Source organism: Strix aluco, chromosome 7 (genome assembly GCF_031877795.1).
Source record: "Strix aluco isolate bStrAlu1 chromosome 7, bStrAlu1.hap1, whole genome shotgun sequence".
NCBI classification, from domain to species: domain Eukaryota; kingdom Metazoa; phylum Chordata; class Aves; order Strigiformes; family Strigidae; genus Strix; species Strix aluco.
The window spans coordinates 22,336,574-22,363,407 of NC_133937.1; the positions used below are offsets into that span (position 1 = coordinate 22,336,574).

Genomic DNA, 26,834 nt, shown 5'->3' on the forward strand with positions numbered 1-26,834 from the left:
AGTCACATATTAGTATCCCATTATATCCTTAAAGAAATGTTAACATATGACCATAATTGTTCGGAAATTCTGAAAAAGCTTTTTATTCAAAGTGGTCTTCAGCTGACACTTTCCCCACATCTGGTATATTAATTTTTCCATCTTCAGAAAAATCTTGCCCTGAGAAAGAGTATCACTGGCAAAGCTGCCATGGAACATGTGAGAATAGGACATTTTTTTCTCAGATCATTATGCAGTCAGTCTGTGGAAATCACTACTCTCCCCTTCTTTTACTGATTCTACACCCCAGATTTTACTTTACTGGTAAGGATCCAAAAACCCTCTCTTAGGTTAGCTGGAGATGACCTGGCAAAGGAGATACCAAGCAAATGCTCTGCTGATCCCTCCAGAGACAATTGGGATGTTATCAGGCACCCCAGGAGCTCTCAGGCACCAACAATGCAGCTGTGCCTGGATAAAACCGAGGGGTTGAAGACTATGGAGACATGTCTTCCTGCACACACCTGCAAGTGCCAAAGGCCACCCAAAAGCTGTGACTGCTGCCAGTTTCTATGTCTCATCTCCAATAAGAAACGCATGCAGATGGACAGTGGCTCCAGCATACGCCCCCAGTGGGGGGTCACAGCCTGGGGAAACACCGGCAACTGGTCTGCAGTGTCCTGGGAGAGCTGCCACCCAGCACTCAGACACTCCTCAGCAGAGGGGAAGACAAGAAAGCAGAAGGCAGGACCATGGGAAACCGATATACCCTCACCCAGAAATCTCAATGATGTACTTACAGAAAACGTACTTTGAGATCTTTTGCAGTTGTCATCTTTTCAGTCCTTCCATTTATGGAGAAGCCTTATTCAAGTTATGAACAACTAATTTGGTGGATAATGTCCTTGAGGTTCCTAGCTGGGTTTTAGTAAAATCAGGAACTGCACTTAAACAAAGACATATTTTTCTTCTGTTCTTGAAGTGTTTAGAGCCTGAGTAGCATTGTTGGGTTTTTAACAATTCACAGGGAAAAATACTTTTCACTGTTAAATTTCAAGATGTGAATCTTACACAAGTGCTTTCTAAAGGGAAAGGAGATGACTATTTTAGAAAATAAATTCTGTATCTACAGATCAAGCTATCCAGTAGATTGCCTCTATTTATCTGATGTTCTAGGGCTGCTGTTAGCATCAATTCATCATCTTCTCCTTCAATACACAAGATTTGTTTGCAAAAACTAATCAGGCATGAAAAAGCAAGGCAGGTTATTTCCTTTCGTTCACACAAGCTTATGTTCTGAAACAAAGCCATTAGGATACTTAATGCCAAATGTGCTCTTCTAATGGCCAATACACACCATATGACAGCAAACTGTCACTGTGACCATTATTTTTCTTGGGAGATTTCAGCTGAAACCTTTAACTCTGTAAAATTAAGATAGCCCCACTATCATTTCAAAGCCTCTATTAATTTTACCCTTAATAATGATAATAAATAATTATTGTATATACAATGGTGCAGTAATATAATTCCCAGCAGGAAAGAAAGAAAAATATCTAAATATTGGAAAGACAGGAGTTTAAAGGCAAAAAACAGGATGTCTGCTGTTTCCTGAAACAGGCTTCCAACAGCAGCTACTGATGAATGCTGCTTTAAAGGGTTAGGTATTTCTGAGAAGTCATTGCACAGATCACATTTACTCTATTTAAAAAAGCATAATATTATATACAACTAATATAGCCATAGGTACATACTAATGAACACATCTCTGTACAAGAAGGCTTATATGTGTGTCACTGCACACAAACTTCAGAAAATAACAACAGGGAAGCTACTAAGCTGGGAAGGAAACATCAAATACTAAAATGAAAGACAAGGAAAAAGATGGAGGTCAAGAGGAAAAATTCTTAGCATACCATAAAAAAAAAAAATCTCTGACCAGGAATTACATGTTTGACAGCGTGCACATCAGGAAAACATGCATCTACTCACAAGTAGCAGTTTGTCTTAGTGAAATTACACACAGAAAGTTAACAAACAACCAACACGTCTTGGGCAGATCAGCACATTCTTCATGCTCAGTCTTCCATTCAGCCTCACCAAACCATCCATATTTCAACTAGATCCTTGCTTAATAGCTTATTTTAGCTTTTAGGGAATCTTTAAAGCTTCAAGAAAAGTCCTCAAGTTCCCTCTGCTGAGTGAATACTGGTGCAGCTGCTTGATTACATCATTTTCAGGAATGATCAGCAGGAACTTTCCATGCTACTTAAGGGTGTACTTCTGCTAATTAGTATTGCAGCCCAGAAATAGAGTTTCTCAATTTTATATGAAAAACATTTCTCTCCATAGAGAATGTTTTTGTTTTGGTAAGTGAAACATGGAAAAAATCTACCTGTCCCATTAAGTATGTTTTATCTTTACTCTCCAGATTTCTGGCTATTTTTTGAAAGTTAATTTCCATTTTCTTTTTCTCTGGTGTTCCAATACAGCTCCTCAGCTTGTATCCTCTCAGCTCCATAGACACACAGAACTGTCAGACAGCAGAATATTACAGTAAGTGTTCAAACATGCCTATGTTCATATTTAAGGAATGGAGATGTAATTGGAGAGAATGCTTGAAAAAATAGCTGACCACAAGAAGCATGGGATTAGCTTAACTCATAAAAAGCACAAGACAAGGACTCTACAGCAAAGGACCCAAGGGTGCCTCTGGCAGGAAAACCAACCTGTAAGTAGGGAGGGCAGAAATTTTACAGAAGAGAAGTTTGAATTACATTAGGAGTAACGAGACAGTACGTAGAAAAACAGGAAACCACTTTCCCCAGATTGTATCATGTTTGTCTTTTCTCTTCAACAGCTACACTAAAAATGCATATAGCTATAAAAGAAAGAGGAAAAGAGCCCATATGGAACAGCAAGACAAGACATTAGGGAGTCATCTTGTTAAATGTTAGACAGCAATGATAAGAAAGCCCATAAAAGGTGAAATTTTAAAGGACTTGAAAAGAGAAAAAAGAGACAGAAAGACTGATGCTAGCTAAGAAAAAAATACTAGAAATTTATCTAAGAACTGGTCATAAAAGAACTGATAAAAATGCTCCATCTCTTCTTCCTATTAAAGACAGTCCTAATTACAGCAGCTGAGAGCAGCAGAGCATTTACAACCTCAGAACCAGCCCAGCCTGCCAAATCTCCCGTAAAACACCCAAACACTCCTATCAGCAAACTCTCAAATGGAAACACTTCAGAAGCAAACAGTGCAGGCTCTGCTGCTTCGTGTGATCCTACAGACCAACTGCAGGACATTTATCACAGCATCTTGAGTCACTGCATCAGAAAGTTTATAAAAACAAACACCTGGCTAAGAAATTCAGGAAAAGATTTTAGAAATAACCATAGGCTTTCAACCTGGTACCATGCTCCCATAGGATTTATGAGAATGTTTTTTAAAAAAGAAAATAAAAGTAGTCCTGGCTGTTCTAGCTCAGCTTCCTTATTGACATTACTGGTCAAGGAGCCATCGTGAAGAAATGCATTTGCCAGCTGTTCAGATTGGACAGTCATATGAGTATCTTTTGGTCAAAGTCTCACCACATATCAACTTGGGAACCAAAAAACAAGAGACTTAAAAGGAGGACTCAATAGTTATCCTCTTATTCCAGCCAACCTTGTAATTGTCCCTTAACTAGATCCTACTATCAATAATCCTTCTAGTGGGATCAGTTTCACTTTAAACAGCTTATTACCTGGATGAAAAAAGAAGCAAAAATAACTCAAGAACGATCAGACTACAAAAATTATGTCTAAAAACAATGGCTTTATCTTGATACACAGAGGATGATATTCCTTAAAAATCTTCTCCAGGTGAAATTAAGTTTTTTCTGTGAAAGAGAACAGGGCTTAGTGATTTTTTTCAAGAACATAATCTATTTACAGTGGAAATTCACCCCATCTAAGGAATAAACTGTAACTGTTATGATAGCATTATTTAAATTGTATTTTCTAAATTAGTCAAAAGAGTAACCCGGAGCATCCCAAAGAACAGTTGTTACAGGGAACTGTTGGTTCACCCAGAAGTTCATTGACACATAATAACAAAAGGATAAACTTAACCTCACATTAAAACTGATAAACAAAAACTGAAGTAAAATTAAATTAGTATCTATTACTCAGCTAAGAGATCTCTCATGGAGTTAAGTTTCCATTTCCAGTTAAGTAACACCTGTGTATGCTGGTACCCTGAAAAACACCTGAAATAATGTTGCTAGCAATGTCTGCCTATGAACCTTCAGGAGAAAAGCTCTGTTGCATGCTCCGTATCCTGCATTGTTAGATCATTTTTCTTCTTGAGCAGTCATTTCATGTTAGGGCAGGTTGCATCTGATAAATTTTAAATTACTACAAACTTCCAAATTCACCTGAAGAAAAAAAAAATCCTAACCAACTTTTAATCAGTCCTCCAGTGCTAGCTGATTTCCTTTTCCTCCTTCACAGACACCCTAAAACACACTCCACTTGTTCCACACGTTATCCTGCTTGTTACCACCTTCACATCCTCTCGGTTTTTTTTTTTTTTTTCCATTTTTTCCCAACCCAGTTTTTATTTAGTGCTTTAGCACCAACTGCATAGTCCTTCCCTGTCAGAAGGCATTGATACATTGATAATATCATTTACATGCTTGCTATATTATCCAGGATCAATACAACTACCTTTCTTCATTTTCAAGGAGTTTGTCCAAGGAGTAGCTTCGTGTATCAGGTTTTCACAGCTGTCTCCCAAGATTTACTTTCTCATCTGGATAAAAGTAAAAGAGTAAAGTTGCCTACTAAAGGAGTCTTCTGCAAAATACCTCTGCCGATATGCCTGAGATGCCCATGCAAGAGCTCTTATTTGAAATGTTTTGTTATCCCACCCTTTCTGGCAAAGAAGCAGAACTTGGAAACAGTGACAAGTGTCATTTTACCATCAGTCATGCGTTGGCTGTTTCTACATAGTGTACACCATAAGCACAAGGCAGAATTATATCATGTGGGTTGCAGCTCCCCAGAGGTTACTCTCTACTCCATTAGCTTCATTAAGAATAAACTAGCTGTGTGGGATAATTCCATTGATTCTTTCCAACTTGCAACTCCATCAGGCTAAATTAAATGGACATTGACAGAACAAACTCTGACCACAAATGAGAAAGAGATGAAACACTGGCTTTCTGAAGAGCAGAGGATGGTGGATCAGGCAGGGGATGAGTCACAGTTCATCCTAAATTTTCCGTTCTCGCTTGCACTGCCTTGCTCTACTGCCCTACATACTCTGCATCTGGATCCCTAAGCAAGCCAAAATGGTAACTGCCAAAGATTGGGTCTGTGCTGTGCACCTCTGAGCTAAAGAACAGGGTATAGAAATAACAGTGTTTGCTTCTACAGGAAGCTGGCTCTGGCTGGGATGAGCAGGGATGTCTCTGCTACAAAGCTTTTTTGTCCTGCCAATTTGCATTGCAGCCACATGTCAATTTGCAAAAACTGAAAATGAAATTTGACCAATTTAATTGTTCTCCAATTATATCCTGTTTTGACTGTTGAGATTTTCACATATTTAGGGTGGAAGCCAGGTCCTTCAATACATAATGACACAAATTGTGTATTTTTGCTGAGAGTTTGAGGGCTGTTTGTGATCAGCTGTGATGCCGCATTCAGTACATTCTTCATCCAATGCTGCCTTCTCTGCTGTCATCAAGTTGTATTTTACGGCAGCTGCGTTTCCCAAATTAAATATTTGGGCCATTTTTAATACAAAGTATCAGATGCACAGAGAAACAGGCTGAACTATTAGATGAGGAAACAGAAAATATTAATTCTTAACTCAATGAAAACAACTCTTACCAAAAAGCCCCAGATGCTACTGGAGCACAGAACCAATATTGCTCAAGCGGAGAAACTACCTGGTCATTAATTCAGTCCTTTCAAGAGGGGACTCCTCTCTGTTGGCTCTTCTTGCTCAGCTGATTTCCATTTCAATATTCTCTCTGCCCGCAGGAGGACTTTTTTCAGTCCTTTCAAAAAAAAAAAGGCACTTTTCCTTGCTACTGCCAGTATCACGCTACAGCTGCCACAAGGACCACTCAGACTAATCGAATAAAGAAACGCTATTACAGAAGTTTAGCAAAGAGAGAAAAAGGGAGTCAACAGGCAGAGGTCACATTATGAAGAAGCTTCCCAAATGCCTATCACCTTTCGCCAAAACAAGTAGTTCTGGTTTGTTAGATTAAGTAGGTCAGATAGTATAACTTTCAAGCTTTTATGGAAGAAAGTGTAATTTAAGGGGATATTTGCATGAAAGCAAGGTTGCCAACAGAGACAGTCAGCAGGGAGAGTACTCTCCAGGAATACATTGCAGCACAGGACATGATCATGGTAAAAAGAGATGGGCAGTGGTTCATTATACAAACTGACAGGATCTCATCTGCAAGGCTGCAATGCTTAAAAAAAGAATGTGAACTACCAGAAATGTTTCTTTCTCTAAAAAATTAAGAGCTGCTTCTAATGGTAAGTGTAACAATACCAGCATATTCAAATGGGAATATCACATCAAATCAATTCCTTAAGTGCCAACTCAAAACATCAGGTTACAAACTCAAAAGTTAGCCCATATGATGAAAAGGCAGCCCCTATGCCCCCACCAAGTTCAGTGCTGCAATGCATTTTAAAAACAACTACAGGTATTTATTGAACACTGCCGCTGAGCCATGCCTGTATAGGCAAGCCCCGGGCCCAGGAAATTTCAACCTCAATAGCAGAGAGACAGGATGCAGCATTTCAGTGACAGAAAGGTGAAGCTGACACATGCCTTGAAAGTGGAACCATTTGGGATTTGACTCTTCTTATTTCAACTCTCCCTTTCCTGTTCTTTTAGTGACTTTTATGGGAAAATAAAGGTGATGAGCTTGAAGAGCTGATTACAGGGGTCTCCAAAGGAGAGGAGTAGACACAAACCCAAGAAATTATCAATCCAAATACCCTAGTACCTTGGGGAAAGCATATGAGTAATGCATATGATTTCACGTGGAATCACACAGTCCATTGCAGTATCACCAAATGAAGACACAGCAGAGAGGAGCTGGGACAGTGACTGCAGACAAGCAGTGCACAGCCCTGTACTACCAGCTTCTCAGCTGTGCACCAACCAGCAGGTTGCCTGAACAAGCTCCAAACACTCCTCTGTCAAGGGATCTTGATGCCGCCAAACACGACAGCTTGACGAGACAAGCCCTAAAATAGACTGGAGGAGGAGGTATTTGCCTATGTCAATGGACTAAATTAAGAAGTTTTTTGTGGTCTTCAAGAAGCTCTCAAAGCCAACCACATTTAAGATGCGTGTACAATGAACATTTTAAGACATGACTTATTAAGTACTGTAACAGCCCCAAAAACACTCTGGCCAGCAGGAAAACCATTTGAATCAGGAGGGACACGTTAATTAAGAAACTCAACGGCATCACAGACTCTGAGAAATCCATAGAGAGGCAGGGGAAAGATCCCACTTCCCACATTTGCATTTTGCATCTGGGAAATGTGAGTCATCACATCCACATTGGGAGAAATCCAGAAACAGCAGGAAGGAAGGAAGCTTTGAATTAAAAAGAAGTGAAAGACAGGAGACTGTTTCCTTCCATCTTGAACAAAGGGAGAGAAAGAGGTCAGCACTGTTCTGCCGAGGACTGATGATGAAGAGTTAAATTCCCAACTTCAAAAATTCTTCCAGGTCCTATTCAGAAAAGGGAATGAAGGAGTTTGGTGGTTGTTAGCTAAAACATCTCAGGTTTTGTACTCAAAACTTGCCTCTAGGATCTTCTGCAATGGCTGGGAAAACCTTTCATTTTTTAACTATCCAAAGACAATGTTTCCTTCTTCTATTTGTCTCCTATCTGGAACTTTTCTTCCAACTTTGAAACCAAGAACTGAAATTTCTTTTACCATATTTTCATCTGCACTCTTACCTAATGCTTAAAACGAATTCAACATTAGGTACGTTGTTACCCCAGAAGAAATGGAGTATAAAAGGTGTGTGGAGGAAAGGACACTGGCAAACTGAGACAGTTGACGAAGTTTGGTCACATCTCTTGGCAAGCTATGGATATAATTTTGATAGTATCACCAAGTGTCAAGATCAGAAAAGACATTTCTCTTGACAAGCACAGGCCAACTCTCATCTAGCAGAAAAATGATTTATAATTCCCAGTTCCTCCCAGCTCACAAAAAACTTGGAGAATTGAAAAGGGTGACAAATTAGTTCTCCATAAATAACCTATCAGCGAGTTAAAAGAACAGTAACAATAATGTACATTATAACTAAATATCCACATATGGCCTAGGGGTGCACATTACCATTATTTCTGGACACTGTTATGATGATCCTGTGGCAGCAACTGATGTATTTACCATTCAAAAAGCATTCAACGACAATATTCCTCAGGAACTGAATAGATTCTTGTGATCAGAACAGTTAAAGAAAATAATGTTTAATAGTAAAAGGAGTCCAGTTTATCTCAGATGTATTGTTTTTACATTAATTTTAACTCTATACACTTAAATATCATTACCCAATTTACACTCCAATTTACACTTTGCATCAACTCGCAAATCTGTTTCTTCGTGCATACAAGTGTGGAGGTACATCCACAACATAGACCAGACATATAACATGTATAAAAAAGACAGTTGTTTCATTCTTCACAGCCCAGAAAAATCATCTTACAATAAAACACCAAAAAAGGAAAAAAAAAAAAATAAGAGACCAACAATCCTTCAGTGGAAACAGGGAATATTGTCTAAAAGTAAACACTAAAAACCCCTTCATTTGCTGCCTTCTCACTTCATTATCCCATCAAATGAAACAAGCAGACACTAATAAATATAAAACAAACAACACTAAAAGTACTGCTTCATTTGTTTTAAGTCCCAAGGAAAAGCAGCAAGAATGCCCTGCTTTGTGGATAACCTGCAATTCTCCAACACTGAACAGCAGCTGAGAAACAACTATTCAATGGTTTTTGTATTGTATGCAAAGTAACCGATAGAGTTTTACTAATGAAGACTACGCTTCAACCCAACTCACTAATAAAATATTGTCTCATTTCCTCAAGCCAATTCCACAATTCCCAGCTGCCACAGGCTCTGAGGAAGAAGTGTGCCACAAATTGCTGGCTAATTTTACCACTGAATAAGTTATCTTGCTGATGAAGTGATGATCGCTTGCCTCAGGGACCTGCACAGCTTAAAATGCTGCAGAGACCAAAGTGATGGATTTTGCCTTTACAGTGAAAGGAAAGATACTGCATGTGCTCCTGGATGTACCTGCATTCTGCAGGGTCCTGATCTGTGCTACCACCTTGTCACTGACCGTGCCAGACAGGTGTCATCCGAGCAGCTGGACTTACAGCACCACCCTGCCCGCCAGTACTGAAAATGGAGAATGCTTCTTCCAAAAGCAGAAGGATGAGGGACCTTAACACCAACAATTTTGTACTCAGAAGATCATAGCTTGCCCTGTATGTACTTGCATCCAACATCCTACAAGCCTAAGAGAGACAAGGAGGCAATCCAGAAAAAGACAGTTTCCATCTGGGTATCTTCATCCAGAGCAGATGAACTGTATGTAGTCCTATTGGCAACAGCTCTTCCACTTACCACATCACAGCAAGTGCAGACAGCTTCCAGAGAAGAAAACAAAACTATCTTTGCAGTTCAATAAGCCAAATAAAAAGCACCTTAATTTTCAGTGAAGAAAAATTGAGTTATTAGCCTGGCTGTCTTTGATTTTGGTTTTAAAGGACCTTTTCAAATTTCTCCATACCACAGGCTGGGAGCCTACTGCCTGCAGGCAAGTTGTAACTTGCAGTTTTACTGCTTGCAGACACATCAATATACGTCACTTAATACAGGCAACAATATCGCTCATGGAAGATGAATATGGCTCATAACACTGCTGGCAAGAAACCGCTTTCCTCTTAGAAAGAATGGATAAAATTTTTTTTTATGTCTTCTTTTTTAAATCTAACGACACTTGAAGCCGATAATCTAAACTGCAGTTGTAGCGACCCACCATAGGACAAACAGTAAAGGTAACATTTTTCTTAGCTCTAATACAGTTTCTTGTTTCAGGTTAGAAGAAAAAAAGTCTGTGATTTTTCTCTGTTGAATAAAGACTGTAATAGCAAGTAATTACTCCTTCAAGTTCTGTGAAGAAGAAAGTGTACCATCATTCTCTAAATATGCACACATGCTACACAGAAGTTGACGTGCTGTAAGTGCTTGTGCTGTAAGTGCTTCCTTACTGGCTACAATAGGATCATGACAGAGAAACAAGGTGTCTAAAGTAAGAATGAGAACAAGTCCTAAAACAATGCACAAAAGAATCAATGCTCTCCAGACTGAAATAAAATATAGCAGATTATAGAAAGCTTACACTCCACTGACTTTTTAGTCTCACCATACCAATTAAACCAGTGCTATTTGCTTAATCACTTTTGCCATTGAGAATTTAACAGCAGGTCTATGCTACATTCAAAAGTATATTTAATATTATATGCACATGTAAAAGAGAGTAAATTGCATGCAGGTGACAATTATGCTCTCTAGGCTTACAGGCACCCTCTTAGGGGTGGTTTAATCTTCCCTTTTAGAATTTTAGGCATCCACCTATCCGGTTGAATATAATCTGATTAATAAAACTCATACCCTTAGGATGCCTGGGGTTTATTTTACAGAAAAATGGTCCTTTGAAATGCTCATACTGCAAGAGAATAGTATAGGAAATATATCCTGAAGTTATGCAAACACATAGCTATACATCATGAAAGTAAAATCATTAGGTGAAAACTCAGAATTACAACAGAAATACAGAATTGGTTCTTTGTGTATACAGCTAACTGCTTGTGCACGCAACTGCATTAAGATATCCGAGCATTCACCTATATTTTCTAAGCAACTGCCGTAACCAGATGTCATCTACTACTGAACACAATTCAATAAGCAATTACTTCTTTCAGCAGCAGCAATGCCAGCAGAAACAGCCCTTACCTCCTGTTCCCTGCCACACGTTCCCTCCTCCCAGGCCACCTTCTCAGCCCTGACACAGCAGCCACACAGTCAGACAGATGAGAGTTAAAAGTAATTGACAACCAAAGAAGAACAGACACTTTTGAAACTGTGGCAGATCCTCGATGCAGTTCACCACCAGCCTCACAAATGTACTAGTACAGCTCAGAGGGTGGCAGGGGGCTGCTTACGCAAGCATGGTTGTCTAAGGGAACACATGCCAAATTTCTCCCTGAGGAAGCAATTGTGCTTGCATCAAAACATCTGAAAAATCTTCCCCCCCTGTGCCCAGTCCGTAGGATCTTGGCCTGGGAATACAGATCTGAAAGACATCCCTGGGGGTCTCCTAGTGTCCCTCCTCGCAGCCGTGGGCAAGAACCAACCCAGAAAATCCAGTCAGTCAGATCTACTGTAGCAAGCCACTTGTTAGGTAAACGAAATACAGCTTGAAGCTGAGGTGAATGTGCAAGTTGGAGGAAAAGAAGGTTCCTGAGGTTTCCCCCCTTTACACATCAGCTAAATCAATACCGATAAAGCTTTGTAAAATTAAGTTACACACTGTGTTATATTGTCTGTCATCATGACTTTCCAACCTGAGTTTAATGGTTAAATTTTAAAGATATTAACACGGAAACCCCTAAGGGAAGCCCTGAGAAACCTCCCATGAAAATACAGCTTGTTACACTGTTGCAAGCAACAGAAAAGTAAAAATTAAATATAATGCGAGTGAAAAAGATAAAGCAAAAACACATAATGAGCTACATATAGCTAAAAAAAATATATGAGAAAAGATAGTAAGAGCTAATGATTTGAGGTGAGTAATAATACAACCCTAACTGAGGCATAGTAGAATCACTCTGAGCAAAATGCAATCCTGTTTCACTTCATTAAGTTTCATGTTATCCTCCAATTTCCCAGCGCTAACGGAAATGTTTCCTCATTGCCACTGCAGGAACCGACTTAGAACAACAAACAGACTCTGCTACCCCAATCAGCTTGTTAACTTAATGAAATCAATTTAGACAAAAGGCTACCACACAAACCCAAATTCATCCCAAGTACCTAATTAACAACTTACCCCTAGAGATATTAAACGGAACACAAAATAAGGATAATACTCATTGTATCTTTTGCCTTTTTTTTTTTAATTGAACAGTTTCCTGAACTTTGTCAGCCTGCCCCTGACACATGCCTACAGTACCACCTGGCCTAAGTATATTTTTGCACACCTGGTTAAGACCTGCAAAGGACTAAGTATTCTCCTGGAAATGAATTATGCTAATATCCCAGAAAACGTATAGAAGCCATTCAGGATTGGGATCACTGCGACTAGCCACTTTCACAGGTAACCATTTCTGTGGAAAACCACAGACCAGCTCTTCCAGCCCGTCCCCGAGCAGTCTGCACCTCAGTTTTCACTTGCACACCCCACCAGGGCCGCAGCCCGCGTAAGGGAGGTCTCGGTGACAGCCCGGAGGGTCCGTGTACACACGACAGGGCGCGCGCAGCCAAGCCAGGCGCTGCCATCTCTTTCAGTTATCAGCCGGCTCTGAACTAGTATATTTTTTCTGCTTATGCAACAGAAAAAAAGGTAATTAAGTTTTCCTCATATCGTCTAGGAACTTGAAACGCTGTTTATTCTTTAACTAAGGTTTTATCTAACCAACAGCATAGATACATGTACGCACATACAGACAGTTCCTTAACTTAACGGTGGGGCTTACATTTATGTTTCTTTTCAAACGTTTCTGCAGTTCGAGGCTCCATGCTGCAGGCAGGGCACGAAACCGACCCAGCTGAAGCCGCGGCGGAGCGCTGCGCACCGCCACCGCCGAGCACCGCGCTGCGCACCGCGCTGCCCGCCCCGCTCCGCGCTTTTCCGCGGCCGCGGCGCAGCTGCGCGCCCCTGCCCTCGCGGCCCCCAGCGATGTCCACACCGCCGCCGCGGCGCGGACACCCCCCCCCCCGCCCCAAACCAGCGCACTCCCCGCGGGGTCGCCCCCTCCCTCCTTGCAGCTCCCGGGCCGAGCCCCGCGCCCCCCGCACAGCCCCTACCTGCAGGCTGCCGCCCCCGCGGCGGCGGGCGGAGCGCGGCCGCCGGTGCGCGCTGCCCTCCCTGCCTGGGGCGGGGGCTCCCGGCAGCCCGGGGCGGGGGCAGCGCCCGCCCTGCTGAGCGCCGCCGGTCCCCCGGCGCCTGGGGCCGGGAGGCGGCGCGGGCTCGTCCCGGCTCCGCGAGGCGCTGAGGAGCCCGCAGCGGCACTTCCCCGGCCGCCCACCCGGCGGGACCCGGTGGGCTCGGCCGGGCGCTGCCCCTGGCCGCGGCTCCGGCTCCCTCAGGTTGTCGCCAAAGGGACCAGGAATCCCTTCCTGCGGGGTACCTTCACCACCGTGAAAGGGGCGTCTCAACGGTGCCACGGGTAAAGAGGGGTTTTTCCCCATCAAGGGATGCACTGGGAGCTCTGGATCAGTGCTCTCAGGCATTTCAGAAGGTATTTTTAAACTGTTCCAAAGCCAGGCAACACTCAGGAGTGGAAATAGCACCAAAACTCATGCATAGGGATGGCCCTCTGCCACACACAGCGGCCCTGCATGCCCTACACCCCATCAGGAATCGTGCCGCCGGTGCTTGATAGTCTCTAAATTTTCAAACCCAATTCAAAACCCCAGCCCCGGGGAAGGACTCACACGGATTTCAGCAGGCTTTGGACCCTAGACTCTTGGAACACGTTTCAAATTCCAACAGCCTTTTGTTTATCCAAGGAAGATAAACCAAGTGGCCTGCTGAATACTGCATGGCTTTTCAGACAAGATCTGGAAAACAGCAGGTCTTTGCTCAGAAGGGCCATTAAACATCCTGTGACACTTTCCATGAGAACAACGATAAAATGGGACCTTTTCTTACCCTTCCCAAACACTGTCTCCAGACAAGGGCTGCCTGGTTCCTGTCTTTCACCCAGGCCCTTTGCTGCCTTTCAGCACTGCTATAAAGAGCAAGTGCAAAGCTCCCAGGAGTGCACAAGCAGAGCCAGAGAGAGGGTGGCTGCGAGGTGTTTGCTACACTGCTCTTCCAGGTTAAATTCAGAATCCTTCAGTGTAAGGAAGTACACATGATTTGGATAAGCACAGCAGCTTCAGGGTAGATTATTAATTGGAAAAGACTCCCCTTTCCAGGAGGCAGAGCTACGCTGTCCAGGACAGTGGCATGAGGTGTCTGAGAGAAACTGCTCTGCAAGTGCTTCCCCCCTTCCTTCTGCGCACTGTGGGGTGAAGCTGTGTGCTGGGCAGCCCACACCACCTACGCACAGCTTCCCTAGCGCAAGTACTTGCCTTCCTGAGGCTCACAGCAGCTGTAGTGAAAAGGGGCTAGGTTTTCTCCACCAGCTGTGTGGGTAACAAAAACTTGGTTCTTGAACAAGGAAAAAAAATGCAGCTCTTGCTTTCTTGGTGAGATTTTGATTTTTTCCTCTTTTTTACAGTTCTGTAATATTTTGGAAAGATTTTTAACCTTACCTGGATTAAACTGTGCTTCACATTGAAGCATTTCACTTGCCAAAATACACTGCTAATGTAATTGCAAGAGGCTTTATTTGTACAGTGTAACACTGCCAGATAATAGACAGCTCTGAACAAGATGGCCTGCACATTAAGCTACCACTCAGGAGACTGGGGATCTCAGCATTGCAGTAAACTTCCTCTGCAAGTCTGCTTGGCACTGTCTCTATGACAACTCCCCATCAGCGATGGGAACACCAGTGGTTATCTATGTTGGCTGCTGACATTTTGATGTCTGGGTCAACAACAGGTAATGTTTTCTTCTTTGTGGTGTGGAAATGGTCAGCGCACCACAGACCCACATCGCGTGTTATACGTACCAGGAATACACAGAGAGGCAGTAACACCGCTCATACTCTGCTAACTTGGCCGCTGGCATTGTAACAACTGTTAAACACAGTTTTGTGCTATTTAAGTTTTATATAAATTAATTTTCAGCAGTGAAGTATCAGAACTAGATATCACTAAAACAATATGCACGACTTCATTTGGCTCTTTGAAGCAACATTCCAGCAATAATAGAAATACAAGGTTTTGGTTTACAGTCATGTTTTACACATTCATGACAGGGTTCCTCTTGTCACTGCTAGAACGGATTTTTCTCATGCAAGTTTCAACTGCTGACACCAGGTAAATGATCCATTGCATTGCTCCATCTAGCAGTTTGACAAGCAACACAATATAACTTGCCTGCAATGACCTTAATCCCTCCAGGGTTGCAGGACTACGCATGTTGCTCCTCTAGAACTGCTGTCATCACTGTATCAGAGGAGTACATTCCCTCACCTGGAGTGCTCGAGCAGGCAAAGACAACACATCCGGGAAGTGGATTGTTTTGGTTTGGTTCCTATACAAACGAGAATAATACCTTTACACTTTTTTATACTTTCCAAATCACAAAAATAATCAGAATCTGTAACACTATGGAACTCCATGGGTAAAATAAATGCTTTTACAGTTTGGAGGATGGTTAGGTGCTGTGGTACAGTTGATGAATGGCCTTCCTATGCATGTATGTTCTCTTTAAGCAAGTTCTCTACGATGCTCAGTTGTCTTCTGCCAGAGTCTCTGGCATAAAATACCTAGTTATACTGGGAAAACAGCCCTCTCCTATATGGAATTCATCTACCTCAGTGTGGCCATCCACACCCAAGTGGGCTGGGCTCCTTTGCTGGAGACAAAAAGACACTTTCAGGATACTAGGCGTTGGAATGGGCTGCCCAGGGCAGTGGTGGAGTCCCCACCCCTGCAGGTGTTTAAGAGTTGGGCTGACATAGCGCTTAGGGATATGGTGTAGCTGAGAACAGTCAGTTTTAGGTTAATGGTTGGACTAGATGATCTTCAAGGTCTTTTCCAACCTAGATGATTCTGTGATTCGGTAATTATCTGTGGTAAACTGAAAACCCCACTACTCTCCTTGCCTTGCCCTCTTCTTCCACCTCTCTGATACAGTCAGCCAACAGCACAGGATATACTGTAACAGTACGCTGAGAGTAACATTTTCAGCTCTGGTCACTAACAGTTGGATACAGCCAAGGGGACACAGCTTCCCCAACATCTCTGGAAATTAAGCCAAAGACATCACAGGCTGGAGAAACTGTAGTCGCTACGGTTCCCTCAGTTCCCCCTCTGCAGCTACAATCCAAATCTTGCTGACTGTAAGGAGAGGTCAAGTACTCACCACTTGTGAGCGGAGGCTCCTTTCTGAAGGTGAAGGCAAGCTCTGTTGCTTACCGACATACAGGGCTTCAGCAGAAGAATAAAAGACACTGATGAATTCCTCAAGATACATGGCTATGTAAGTCACATATGGAACCTGGGTCAGAAAAAAGAGGTATGTAATTGTTATTCCATGGCCTCACTTTTTCCATGGACATTAGCAATTCCTGGAACATAAGACCATCATACAGCATCAGACCAAAAGATGCATTTAAAACCAGCCTCATTCCTAAGGACACCCAGAACTAGATGCAGATACATCCTGCAACCTATTTTGCATAATTGAGTGTATCATCCTCCAGAACCTTTGGAAATTTTGGCAAAGATATTCTCTCTTTCTTGATATAAACTAAGCATAGGCAGATCAATACTTAATATTAGCTGAACAGGACGATTCACCTCCTTTTAGTGATTACAAGCTTCCACATTTCAAATCTCTTGCCTTGTTGTTTATCTAAGGTATTCCTTCTGGTCTGTTGTTGAAATCCTTGGTCCAAGCACACAGAGTAAGTTTTCTGGACACATTTTGATGCATGTATTTTAAAAAGATCAGCACTCCAGCTAGTCTGAGTTTTCCAGTGCAACAATTTTTCAATAGAAAACACAGATTTCCCAAAACAAGTGTTCTATGGAAATGTGGTTCTGTGGCTATATAAAGGCAGGAGCTTTAAAAAAAATCTTGCCCATCAAATGACTTTCTTTTGGCAGCCTGCTAGGCCTCCTGTTAGCAGGCTTTTTTTTTTTTTTTTGGTGGAAAAAGGGAAATGTCAAAATGTCTACATTTCATTTCACATCAGAAGAAAAACTTAATTACGTGTTGGAATTTTCCACAGCATGAGAATAACAATTTTGAATTAATTGTACCTGAAAAACAAGCCTTTGCACAGCCATTCCAATCTCTCTTCCATATCCATTTGACTGTGGACCAGAGGCTCAGGCTATTTCAATCCATACAGGGACCCGACATAAAATATGGCCTGTAATGTTGTTCCACTCTGAAGAGAACTAACCATGCCCACAGCTCTACAACTTTTCATGGCATTATGTTTTTTCATCCTCGCTGAGTATGATGAGTATGAGTTGCTGTGCTCTTCTGTAGAGCTGGTGTTAGCAGCTTTATCCTGTTCATCATCAACACCCTCACCTGTACCAACTCTTGGGGAAAAGCACAAGCTAAGGAAGGCTGAACTGGGGTTCAAAGCCTGAAGGCAGCACAGGTCATCTTTATCCTATTCCCCAAACCAGCACATGATACCAGGTAAAAGATGGCAAGTCGCCACCAATTCTCCATACCTTCACAACACAGAAAACCAGTCACTTGGCAAGAATCGGCAGTACCTCAGACCAAACTCCAGCTGGCACTTGCTGACTGCTGGGGCTTTCAGGGAGAGCTTGTCACCCATCCCAGGGTATGTTGTGCCTCCAGACATTTCTTCCCTGGAGCTCACCTGTAAAATGCACAGCTTAACAGTTAGGACTGCTTTCAACTCAGTTTTTACTACCAAATTGTTGTATTTGTTGTGTTCACAGGCTGGTGGAAGAATTTCTTTGCTTTAAACTTTAATATACTCCTTTAAATAAAATATGCCCATTGATAGTATCTACAGCAAACATTTACAGAGTTAAACACAGAAACTATTGTCATTCCACCCATAGAGAAAGCTACAAGCATCAAAGATTTCTGTTTTATTTGGAGATGAACCAGATTAGTTCCAGGGGCACTTATGCAACACACAACCTTACAGGAGATTTTTTTTTTTTTTCCACTCTGTGCATGTGCAAGGTGGGTTGTTTCCCCCCCCGCCATTTGTTTGCTTTGTTCTCTCAGTTAAGTATGTGTGGATAGAGACCTAAACCAGAGCCAGCTAAAAGTACGTCAGAAACTATCTGCTCTGTGTAGCAAGATATTTTGGTAAATATTATGATGTTGACTCTTCACGGCCTTGCATTCTGGTATTGGCCTCACGGCTGCAAACCGGACAAACTCCTGCCATTCTGACACTGAGATGGTTCAGTTCCCTCTGCTTAGCCACTGCTGTGTGGCCAAAGTGCCTCACGGGTTCTCAATGAGGTATTTTTAGTGTGGAAATTCAGCAGCCCCTTGAAATGAGAAGTACATTTGTGAGACTGTCTTCCCCAGGGAGCCATGGGATGCCCAGAGGTGGAGGTGGGTGCATGCTGGCTTGCAGCTGTGCTTACCTGCATGGGTACCACACCGGCCTCGGGAGGGGCAGGGGCTGAAGTCAGGCTGGCGATGCTGTCTAGGGGGAAAAACTGCATCAGTGTGTGACCCCTCCTTGTGCTGCTGATAACATTTGGTAGGAGAAGGTTTGAAGCATCATCCCTTCAAGGGCTAGCAGGTCAGCACAAACCAACCCACCTTCTCACATGGTTTTCCTGCTGCAAAACCATCCAGATGCTGTACGAGGTCTGGGGATTTGGCCATGGGCCTGCAAAGTGAAAGGGACTGCCATCTTTTGCACATGCACGCGCACAGAAGTGCATTCAGGTAGGCCTGGGTAGAGGCACACTTCACTACTATTGGGTGAGGAATACATCTCAGTATACAGGCTTGGAGCCTAATCTTACCTGCTCAAGACATGAAATTTAAAACAGTAAAGAGATATAGAATGGTATTATCTACCATTTAATTGCTATAAGACTAATGCTGCGAATTTTATGACTGGTGACAAACTGGTTTCTTCATTGATAGATTTTTGACTCAAGCCTGAGTAATATTTTACTAATTAAGGAATTTTGCTTGTTTGTTTTTAAAAGTTCTTTGATGTTTGTGTATTCATCTTTTTTTTTTTTTTTGTGGCCGGAAGTTCCCATCACTGCGTTGCCAGTCATATACCCTCACCTTCCTACCACAGCAGGGTAGGTGGAAAGGTCAGGGACTGAAAGGAAACTGACTCTAAATTATTTTGTTTCCTCTAACAGGTCTGCAAGGCAAATAGGTTAGAAAAGTTCTTTTCTTACTCTTGTGAATAAAGAGATTTCAATTGCCAAGCCTAATGATCTCCATATATAAGAAAGAGACTTCTAGAAATGTCTTTGTACCAGTAGTCAGTGGACTCCATAGAGTGGTATTAGTAACAGCTCTTTTGCTCCTATACTGATAAAGGCACTTAAAACTCCAGGATTGTTATCCAAGAACTTTATAGCACTGTGTATAAAATGAAACAAAAAAATTTCCCATAACATTCATAACGTTTAAGATGTTCATGGAAACTGACAAAGAAATTTTATAACCCTTTCAGGTAAGAGAGCAGAACAGGGAGATAGGTTGTATGGCAGGTTAAAAATTAAGCTCCTAATAGGGGAGAAAAATATCAGGAATTGGGAAAAAAAAAGTCTTCCTGACAGAAGCTAAGCTGCCCTTGATGATTCTTCCCATGAATAAAAGGTGAATTGATTTTCAGGGGTTGGTGCCTCTTCTGTTTATTTGTTTTGGATGCAATTTCTCATACGATGAGAGCAAGAGGTGCAAGGGAGAGAAGACTCTTACAAAAGTTCAGTTCCTGAATATTTTCTGTCCTACCTTTAAAAGAACAGCTGTAGTGTGATGGGTTGTGGGTCAGTCTGCAACCATCGTCAGAAAGCAGCTTTAGTTTCGTTTGCACTGCTCTTCCCCCTTCAAAGACAGCAAACCAGTGATGCACAGGGAGCTGCCACACTGCACAGGCAAATCTGCTGGAGAGAAGATATCAAACCATCTATGTTTGAAGAGAAGAGATAACTTACTTTCTAAGCTAAAAAAAGAAATTACTAAGACACTGGGAAATTTGGGAGTGTTTTTGGCTTATCTTGTAAATATTTCTGGATTTTTTTGTGCACAGCCTTTTGTGGCCAAGTACAATATGCTGAATGCTAGCTGGGTAACAGCATGCTCCATGCTTAGGACATAGGAACACCATGTATTTGTTTACTTATTCAAATAACACTAGGGGTGAGGTTGCTCAAAAAATAATTCTGCTAAAAGGAACTAAAATTTCTTTTAAGTACATTCAACATTTTGCGATTCATTTAGACAGCCAGCTTTGAAAACAGAAAATTCATTTAGTTTTTTTGAATATGCATTATTTTACAGTTCATTTTTAAAAATATAAAAAGAGTAAAAATAATTTTCAAATACAAGAGAGCGTTCTCACTGTTCAAATCAATTCCAATAATAATTTGTTATTTCAATCTCCAGGTGAAGCTTATGAAACCTTCTCAGAGGAGAAGTTTTTCATAGCTTCAGTTGCCTTGCCCACATTATACCACTCCGTTTCACAAAACAGATATTCACAGACCACATTTACTGTGCTGCCTCAGTTGCATGCTGGGCTGAGGGTATGCTGACAATCAGGGTATCGATGGGATGATGCCAGCGGGAGGACAGAGGGGGCAAATTCAGTAGAGCAGACAAAAATACTATTATCTCAACACAGTACTACACCTGCCAGTTGGTAATAATTTACTGATCTACACAAGAATACTTTGATTGCAGTCTCCCAGCTGATGCAACTATTATAAAAACTTGCAGGAAAGAACATTTTGATCAGCACATTTTTCCTACAGGCTTGAGGCATTAAATTCCTCATCCTTACTGGCACATACATTCCCACTTCCACCCAGCCTAGCATTGGGAACTCAGATCCTACAAGTTGGGACCAGCTATTTTACTTTGTGCAACTGGCTACCACATATGAATGCAAAAAAAAAAAAAATCCCCAAAGAACAGCAACAAAAAAAACCCCAACCAAGTCTCAACATACCAGTGGCCACACCATCCTCTTGCTTGAAGCACCGATGTCTCTGTTGTGACAATCTTTATTTTCATTATCAAACCAGTGGCTGTTCTTGATTTTTCCTCAGTGCTTTCAAGGCAGCTAAGAATACGTATTCCCTCACAAGGGAAAGTTCCTCTCACAAAAGAATTTAAACCAAAAATGTATGCCACTTGGAAAAAAAAAATTCTAACATATGTGAGAAAGTGGTAACATGGTTAGCTGAGGCCACATCCTCACAGATGGGCATAAACAGAATCTCAGTAGCACGGGTAAACTCAACTCTGTACACACATTGCCAAGGCTGCTGTGGTACATCATAGCACGTGTTAAAGGGTAGCTTCTGCTTTGTAGTAGACACAATGTTCAGATTTGCTCAAACTTTTAAGTTTGCAGAGAGAGGGATGGGTCATCCATCCAAAAAGCTGAAAAACAGTTAAGCTGTCACCTCGGAAAGACACTTTTGAACCTGGAAGTGCTCTGATCATCACAACAAAGTAAGCAAAACCACTGAAGAACAGGGAGTGACACACTGCTGTTTTAAGTACAACATGATGCCGTTTCAGGCTGTTTGCCCCCCTTCATTGCCTTAAATCATACCTTTAACTCGGTGGTGCTTCACAGTTGCATCTACAGAGTTTAGAAATAAAATATGCAGGACCATAGCACTGTGCTCTGGGGTCTCCGCTGGCTGCACCACCCCGCCATTTGTAAGCAGCTTGGGGGTTTACCTCGGGGAAGCCGCAGGAGGCTGCTGACCCCTTGCTGCAACCAGCTGCTTTGCACAGCTGCGCACAACAGCGGAAATTGCTGAAGGCCAATAGAAGATAGCTGTGTTTCTGCCAATACGATAGAACTAGTTTTGATGTTTAAAAAAAAAAAAAAAATCATTCGGAGGCCAGTACATCCCCTACTGTGTGTCTCATGTACCGAGACAAGCAATATCTGAGGCCAGGCTATTGCCTGCACTAGAGAGAGCACATCTGCATCTGGATAGACCTAATGCGCTTCAGCACAGGTCACTGGGTGCTTTACACGGGGGTGCTCGACCCAAGTAGTAACCATTAACTGCTTTAGGTCACGACCACCCACCTGCATCCTTCCTTCACCTCTGAATTAGGACAACACCCTGTCTTGGCATGTTCTATCAAACAACCTGACCTCTCCACCTCTGCCACCCATCTCTCACTGGTTGCACTAACAAAGAGCTGGTTTATTGCCTTCCCTGCCATGCCCTTCCCACCTTGTTCATGTCACCTCCAGAAACCTCTGAAGATGATGCTGCCATGTCCCTTTCCCAGGCTCAGTAGCTTCCCCTCTTGTGAGCCTCAGTTTTTCTCTCATTTCTTCTCCATCTCTCGAAGTGCCAGTACCTCCTCCTGCTTGAGGTGAATCTCAGTTCCCAAGGCAGATGACAGGTTCTCCTAACTTTTACAATTAGAACCACAATTTTTATTCTGCTTCTTTTATGTTGGGATTTTCTGGGGGGAGGTGATAGGGGGAGGTTTGAAGAACAGACTCTTACTGCACAGTCCCTACATCTCTTTTTCTCCAAACACACTAATACTCATGCAACTAGTAAGTTCCAATCAGCAGCAGTAATACTTAAAGAATCAGAAACTGTATTCAGTTTTTAGGTATAAACAAGCATTTATTTTCCAGGACATCCTAGAGATCAGATGTTCTCTACCTCCCAGGTACTGAGAGGTAGCAAGACAGAAAAGAGACTGTGGTCTTTTTCATAGCCTGCATTTCATTTAATCCCAAATTCAAAGACACCTTGTACTTCAAAAAAAACAGATCCCAGTAGAAGACCTCATCCAACTGGAAACAACTGTGTATGTTTATTTTGTCACCACTTCAACCCCATACGGTTTTCCCATCTCCAAAATTCTGCTGTGTCCTGCCAAAAATCACTTGCAAGTATCTTGTAACAGTCTAACAGGAACATAAGCGCTGATAACAGTCAAACACCAGGACAGCTTTGCTGAGGTTGGAATGCACTGCAAACACCCCACTTGTCCCAGAAGTCAGATTCTTGTACTGCCCCCCATGCTAGTCTTCCCTATCAAATCTGATCAAACAAATACTCTTAGTCTTTCACTGTTCAGCCAGCATTTGCAGCAACTTTTTCCCAGTAATTTAGTCCAAAAACTTTACTTTAAAACATAGTCCTATGGGATTTACTTTTGTCAAAACCATTAAAAATTGGGGTTCCTCAGCAAGGGGGAGTGAATGAGGAGAGTAGCATGTATTTCAGCAAGAACAAATGCTTGAGTCTAAAAGAAGCAGACCTTGGCACAAGCCATCACAACTGAGAGCAAGGAATCCCACTCATTCTGCTCCAGCTTACCTTAATTACCTTAACATGTTTCAGAAAAACAAGCTAGATTAACACGGCCTGGTTTGTTAAGAGATCTCATCAATTTATACCAAAACAAGTGCTTTGAATGCAAACTAAATCTGCAGACTCACTGATCGTCCTTAGGGAAGCTTGCTCCTTCACCCTCACCATTCCCAAAATACAGATCTAAGGATCTGGGTTATTCTAGGTTCTCAAGACAACTCTTTTGAAGTGGTGCAACACAGCTTTACTTGCTCAAGTTTCCAGTTTGTACCAGTTATAGTAGAGGTTCATCTATGTAGTCAAGTAAGACTGTTTTCAGACTCTTTAAATACCTCTGGATGATGAAGCAGGGCAAAGAACCCTCCCATCAGATGACTGTAGCCAGCAACTGGATACAAAACACAATCAGAAAAATTCAAGACAACAGCGATGCTCTTACAAGAGCCCCAAAGTGCTCCCCTATAGCAAAAATATTGGAACAGTGCTAGGAATCAATCACACTGTCATTTGTCCATTACCTTAATTATGGAGGAGGTACATGGGAGGAAAACAAAAGTTGCGACTAGTGAAGGCAGGCAAAGCCTAAAGGTAAAGAAGCACATTACAGTAGTAGCAGATTCCTGTGATGGTGCTGGTGGGGAAGGAGAAAAAAAGAGTCAACTGTAGATTTCAAGGTAACAAAGAAATACTTTCCCTCAGGAAAGGAAGAATTTAACTTACAATGTCATTTTCCTCTTACACCAGGCTCCTCTAATTTCTCCTACTTAGTGACTCTCCATCTTATTAATTTAGTTTGCTAATATTTTTCCAAACCAAATGTACTCATTTGTGTAGTATACACTTCAGAGTATTTTTTCCAGTCTTATAAACTACAGCAACTTACCTATTAAGCATTTTAAATTTCAAATCAGCATTTTGAAGTTCAATGTTTATTCTGTGCTTCTCTTAGAGCTGCTGTGATCAACCTACTTGATGGTCCCTGGAATCTTACAACTAACATTAGGGATAGAGAATTGTGCTTTTGTTCTTCAACCACACAGCCTCAATTTGTGCATCTCACATACTCCATACATATTCTCCTGAATGACTTGCTAGGGTTATTTTTTTTTTTTTTTGAGGACTAGAGGGTTTTTAATCTCAAAAGAAGTGTTATTTCATATTTGTTTATTTGACATTATATTGTTCCTTCACGTTAACTATAAATGCTAAGAATGCAAGAACATCTATATGACAGGTATTCCCGTATCAAATTCCCTTCAAAAACTGACCAGGGAGAAAAAGATAGAATCTTTCTCAGAAACAAACCAACCAATCCCACAAATTGCCCCAAGCTCCACTGCTTTACCAAAGCATATTTACATTGTTGACGTTATGCTTCCCTCTACTGTTTATCATAAGAAGCACAGTTACCTCAACATTCTGAAGTCTTCCTTTAAAAAAAAAAAAAAAAAATATATACAAACCAATCTTTAGGTGCAGCAAAACCTAGCAAATAAGCTTAAAAAAATCATCAAGAGCCAAAGAATCATCAAGGAAATAACTAGTCATATGTGTCACAAAACACCGTTATGTATTTCACATCACTGATTTCAAGAAATGAATTCCACAGATACATTAAAACCGTCAAAACAGTAGTGGTCTTTATTTCCATCAGACAAGTTAACACTTCAGTTAGTATTAATTTATTTCAACATTTGGGAGATACGGAAATTAATGACTATTAAAAAAGTGAAATAAACCCCCTTCCAAAAATATACTGGATGATACGTGTCTGAATTTTATACTGTTCCTCTGATGAGCCCTTTATATTATGTGACATCACATACAGTTTTGCAAGACACAATAATTTATGGACTGGTTTTCAGCCTCTGTTTTGTGAACCCTCATGGTGTCTAAGAAAAGCAAGTTTATACATGCTATGCAGCAACCTAAGTACATAGATTTCAAAGAGGTGTCAATTCAGCAGGAAAAAAAAAAAGTCTAGACACGTCCACAAATAAAAAAAGAAGGTAGAAAATACCAGATTGGAATAAACACTCAAATCTTAGTGTCCTGTAGGGAAAGTTAACATTAGCTTAAAACCAGAAAATACACTAGTCAGTATTTTTATAATTTTAGAAACTGGGCTTTGAATAATGCAGCTATCCATTGTTTTCAATTATGATCAAGTTAAAAACTGCAGACTACAGAAAAGTCTTCAAATAAATGAAAACAATCTACTCCCTTTGTCATCTAACACCAAGTATGTACCATATAAATAACATCTGTAGTACAGAACTCTTCATACAGATGAGAGATTTTCAACAGGAACAGGATTCTGTTTTAGTATCAAGCCAATAATTAAAATTTTAGTTTGCATCTTGTTTAAAATTTTTAATATAGAGGAAAGTTAGTCCTGCAAAACCAGTTAGCAGTCTGTTCCTGTTTCAAGTCACGACTACTGAAAAGTTACAATCTTAAACCCCCTGCCCCCGCCAAGTTTTCTTGCAGTCTTGCCAAGAAACCCATGTCGTTGCAGAAAGCTTGTAAATCTATTTTTTGTGGGGGTGGAGGTATGTTAAATAAAAAAGTGTCTCATCTAATGAGGAAAGGAAAGGCAAAAAATCAATGACTAGTTTTCACAGTAAAACGCATCAGCTTTGTAGTTTCATTTGAAACCAAGAACAAATCATGAAACGTCATGAAAATAAGATAAAAAAATCTCCTAGAGTGATTACTAAATGAAGTTTAAATTACCACACTGATCAGTAAACCCCAGAAGAAAAGCAGATGCCTCATATCACAGGTCCTACATTAAACAGTATCCACTTTTTAAAATAAATCCATAAAATCTGTATTTTTGGCCACTTTGCACATTTTTCCCCTAAAAAATACAGTGTACAGAAAAAAAAAATCTTATTATTCCCAGTATGAATTCTGAAGTATAGGCTCAAAACCCAGAAGTTAAAGATCAGCTAAAAGGATTTTAAATTATTTACAAATCCAGCAGGTAGAACTACCATAATGGCTTCATTTCCATCCTTGTAGTGGCTTTCACTCTTATCCAGCAGCATCTGCAATAGGAATCTCTTCAGACAGCTTCATCACTGATCGTCTGTCATTTTAAGCAACTCTAGAAGAGCCCCAACAGCTCCAAAATAACCCTTTAAACAAGGCAAAAGCAAAATAAAACCAATCAAATTCCAAAATAAGACATAAGCATGAGCACATGAAATCTTCAGTTCTGTTAAGGCAATTAAAAGACCCTTCTTAGAAGATCAGACATTCTGTGCCAACTGTTTGCTGTATCCGAATTACGATTTAACATGATCTTGTTTAGGTCCAAGAAAAGGCCTTATACTGGGAGAAATCTTACACAGTTCTTTAAA

At 41.3% G+C, this 26,834-nt stretch overlaps 2 protein-coding genes and 1 long non-coding RNA gene across 6 annotated transcripts in view; all 3 read right to left on the reverse strand.

Moving 5' to 3' along the window:
• The window catches only part of SLC16A12 (solute carrier family 16 member 12), a 31,017-nt gene extending 17,807 nt beyond the window's left edge, over positions 1 to 13,210 (reverse strand). Inside the window, exon 1 of the mRNA XM_074830897.1 lies at positions 13,129 to 13,210. The gene's annotated coding sequence lies outside the window, so the exon portion shown is untranslated. The remainder of the gene's footprint in view (positions 1 to 13,128) is intronic.
• Positions 13,211 to 17,645: 4,435 nt separating this feature from the next.
• On the reverse strand, positions 17,646 to 19,944 carry LOC141925640 (uncharacterized). Its single transcript, XR_012623897.1, has 3 exons — positions 19,889 to 19,944; positions 18,544 to 18,605; positions 17,646 to 17,792 (listed from the first exon to the last, which is right to left on the reverse strand). It is a non-coding gene; the product is annotated as an uncharacterized LOC141925640 (long non-coding RNA).
• A 5,140-nt stretch (positions 19,945 to 25,084) lies between these two features.
• PANK1 (pantothenate kinase 1) overlaps positions 25,085 to 26,834 on the reverse strand; it is a 38,085-nt gene continuing 36,335 nt past the window's right edge. For all 4 annotated transcript variants that reach the window (XM_074830900.1, XM_074830901.1, XM_074830898.1 and 1 more), the window contains exon 7: positions 25,085 to 26,609. In XM_074830900.1, coding sequence (XP_074687001.1) covers positions 26,550 to 26,609 — 60 coding nt within the window. In that variant the 3' untranslated portion in view covers positions 25,085 to 26,549. The remainder of the gene's footprint in view (positions 26,610 to 26,834) is intronic.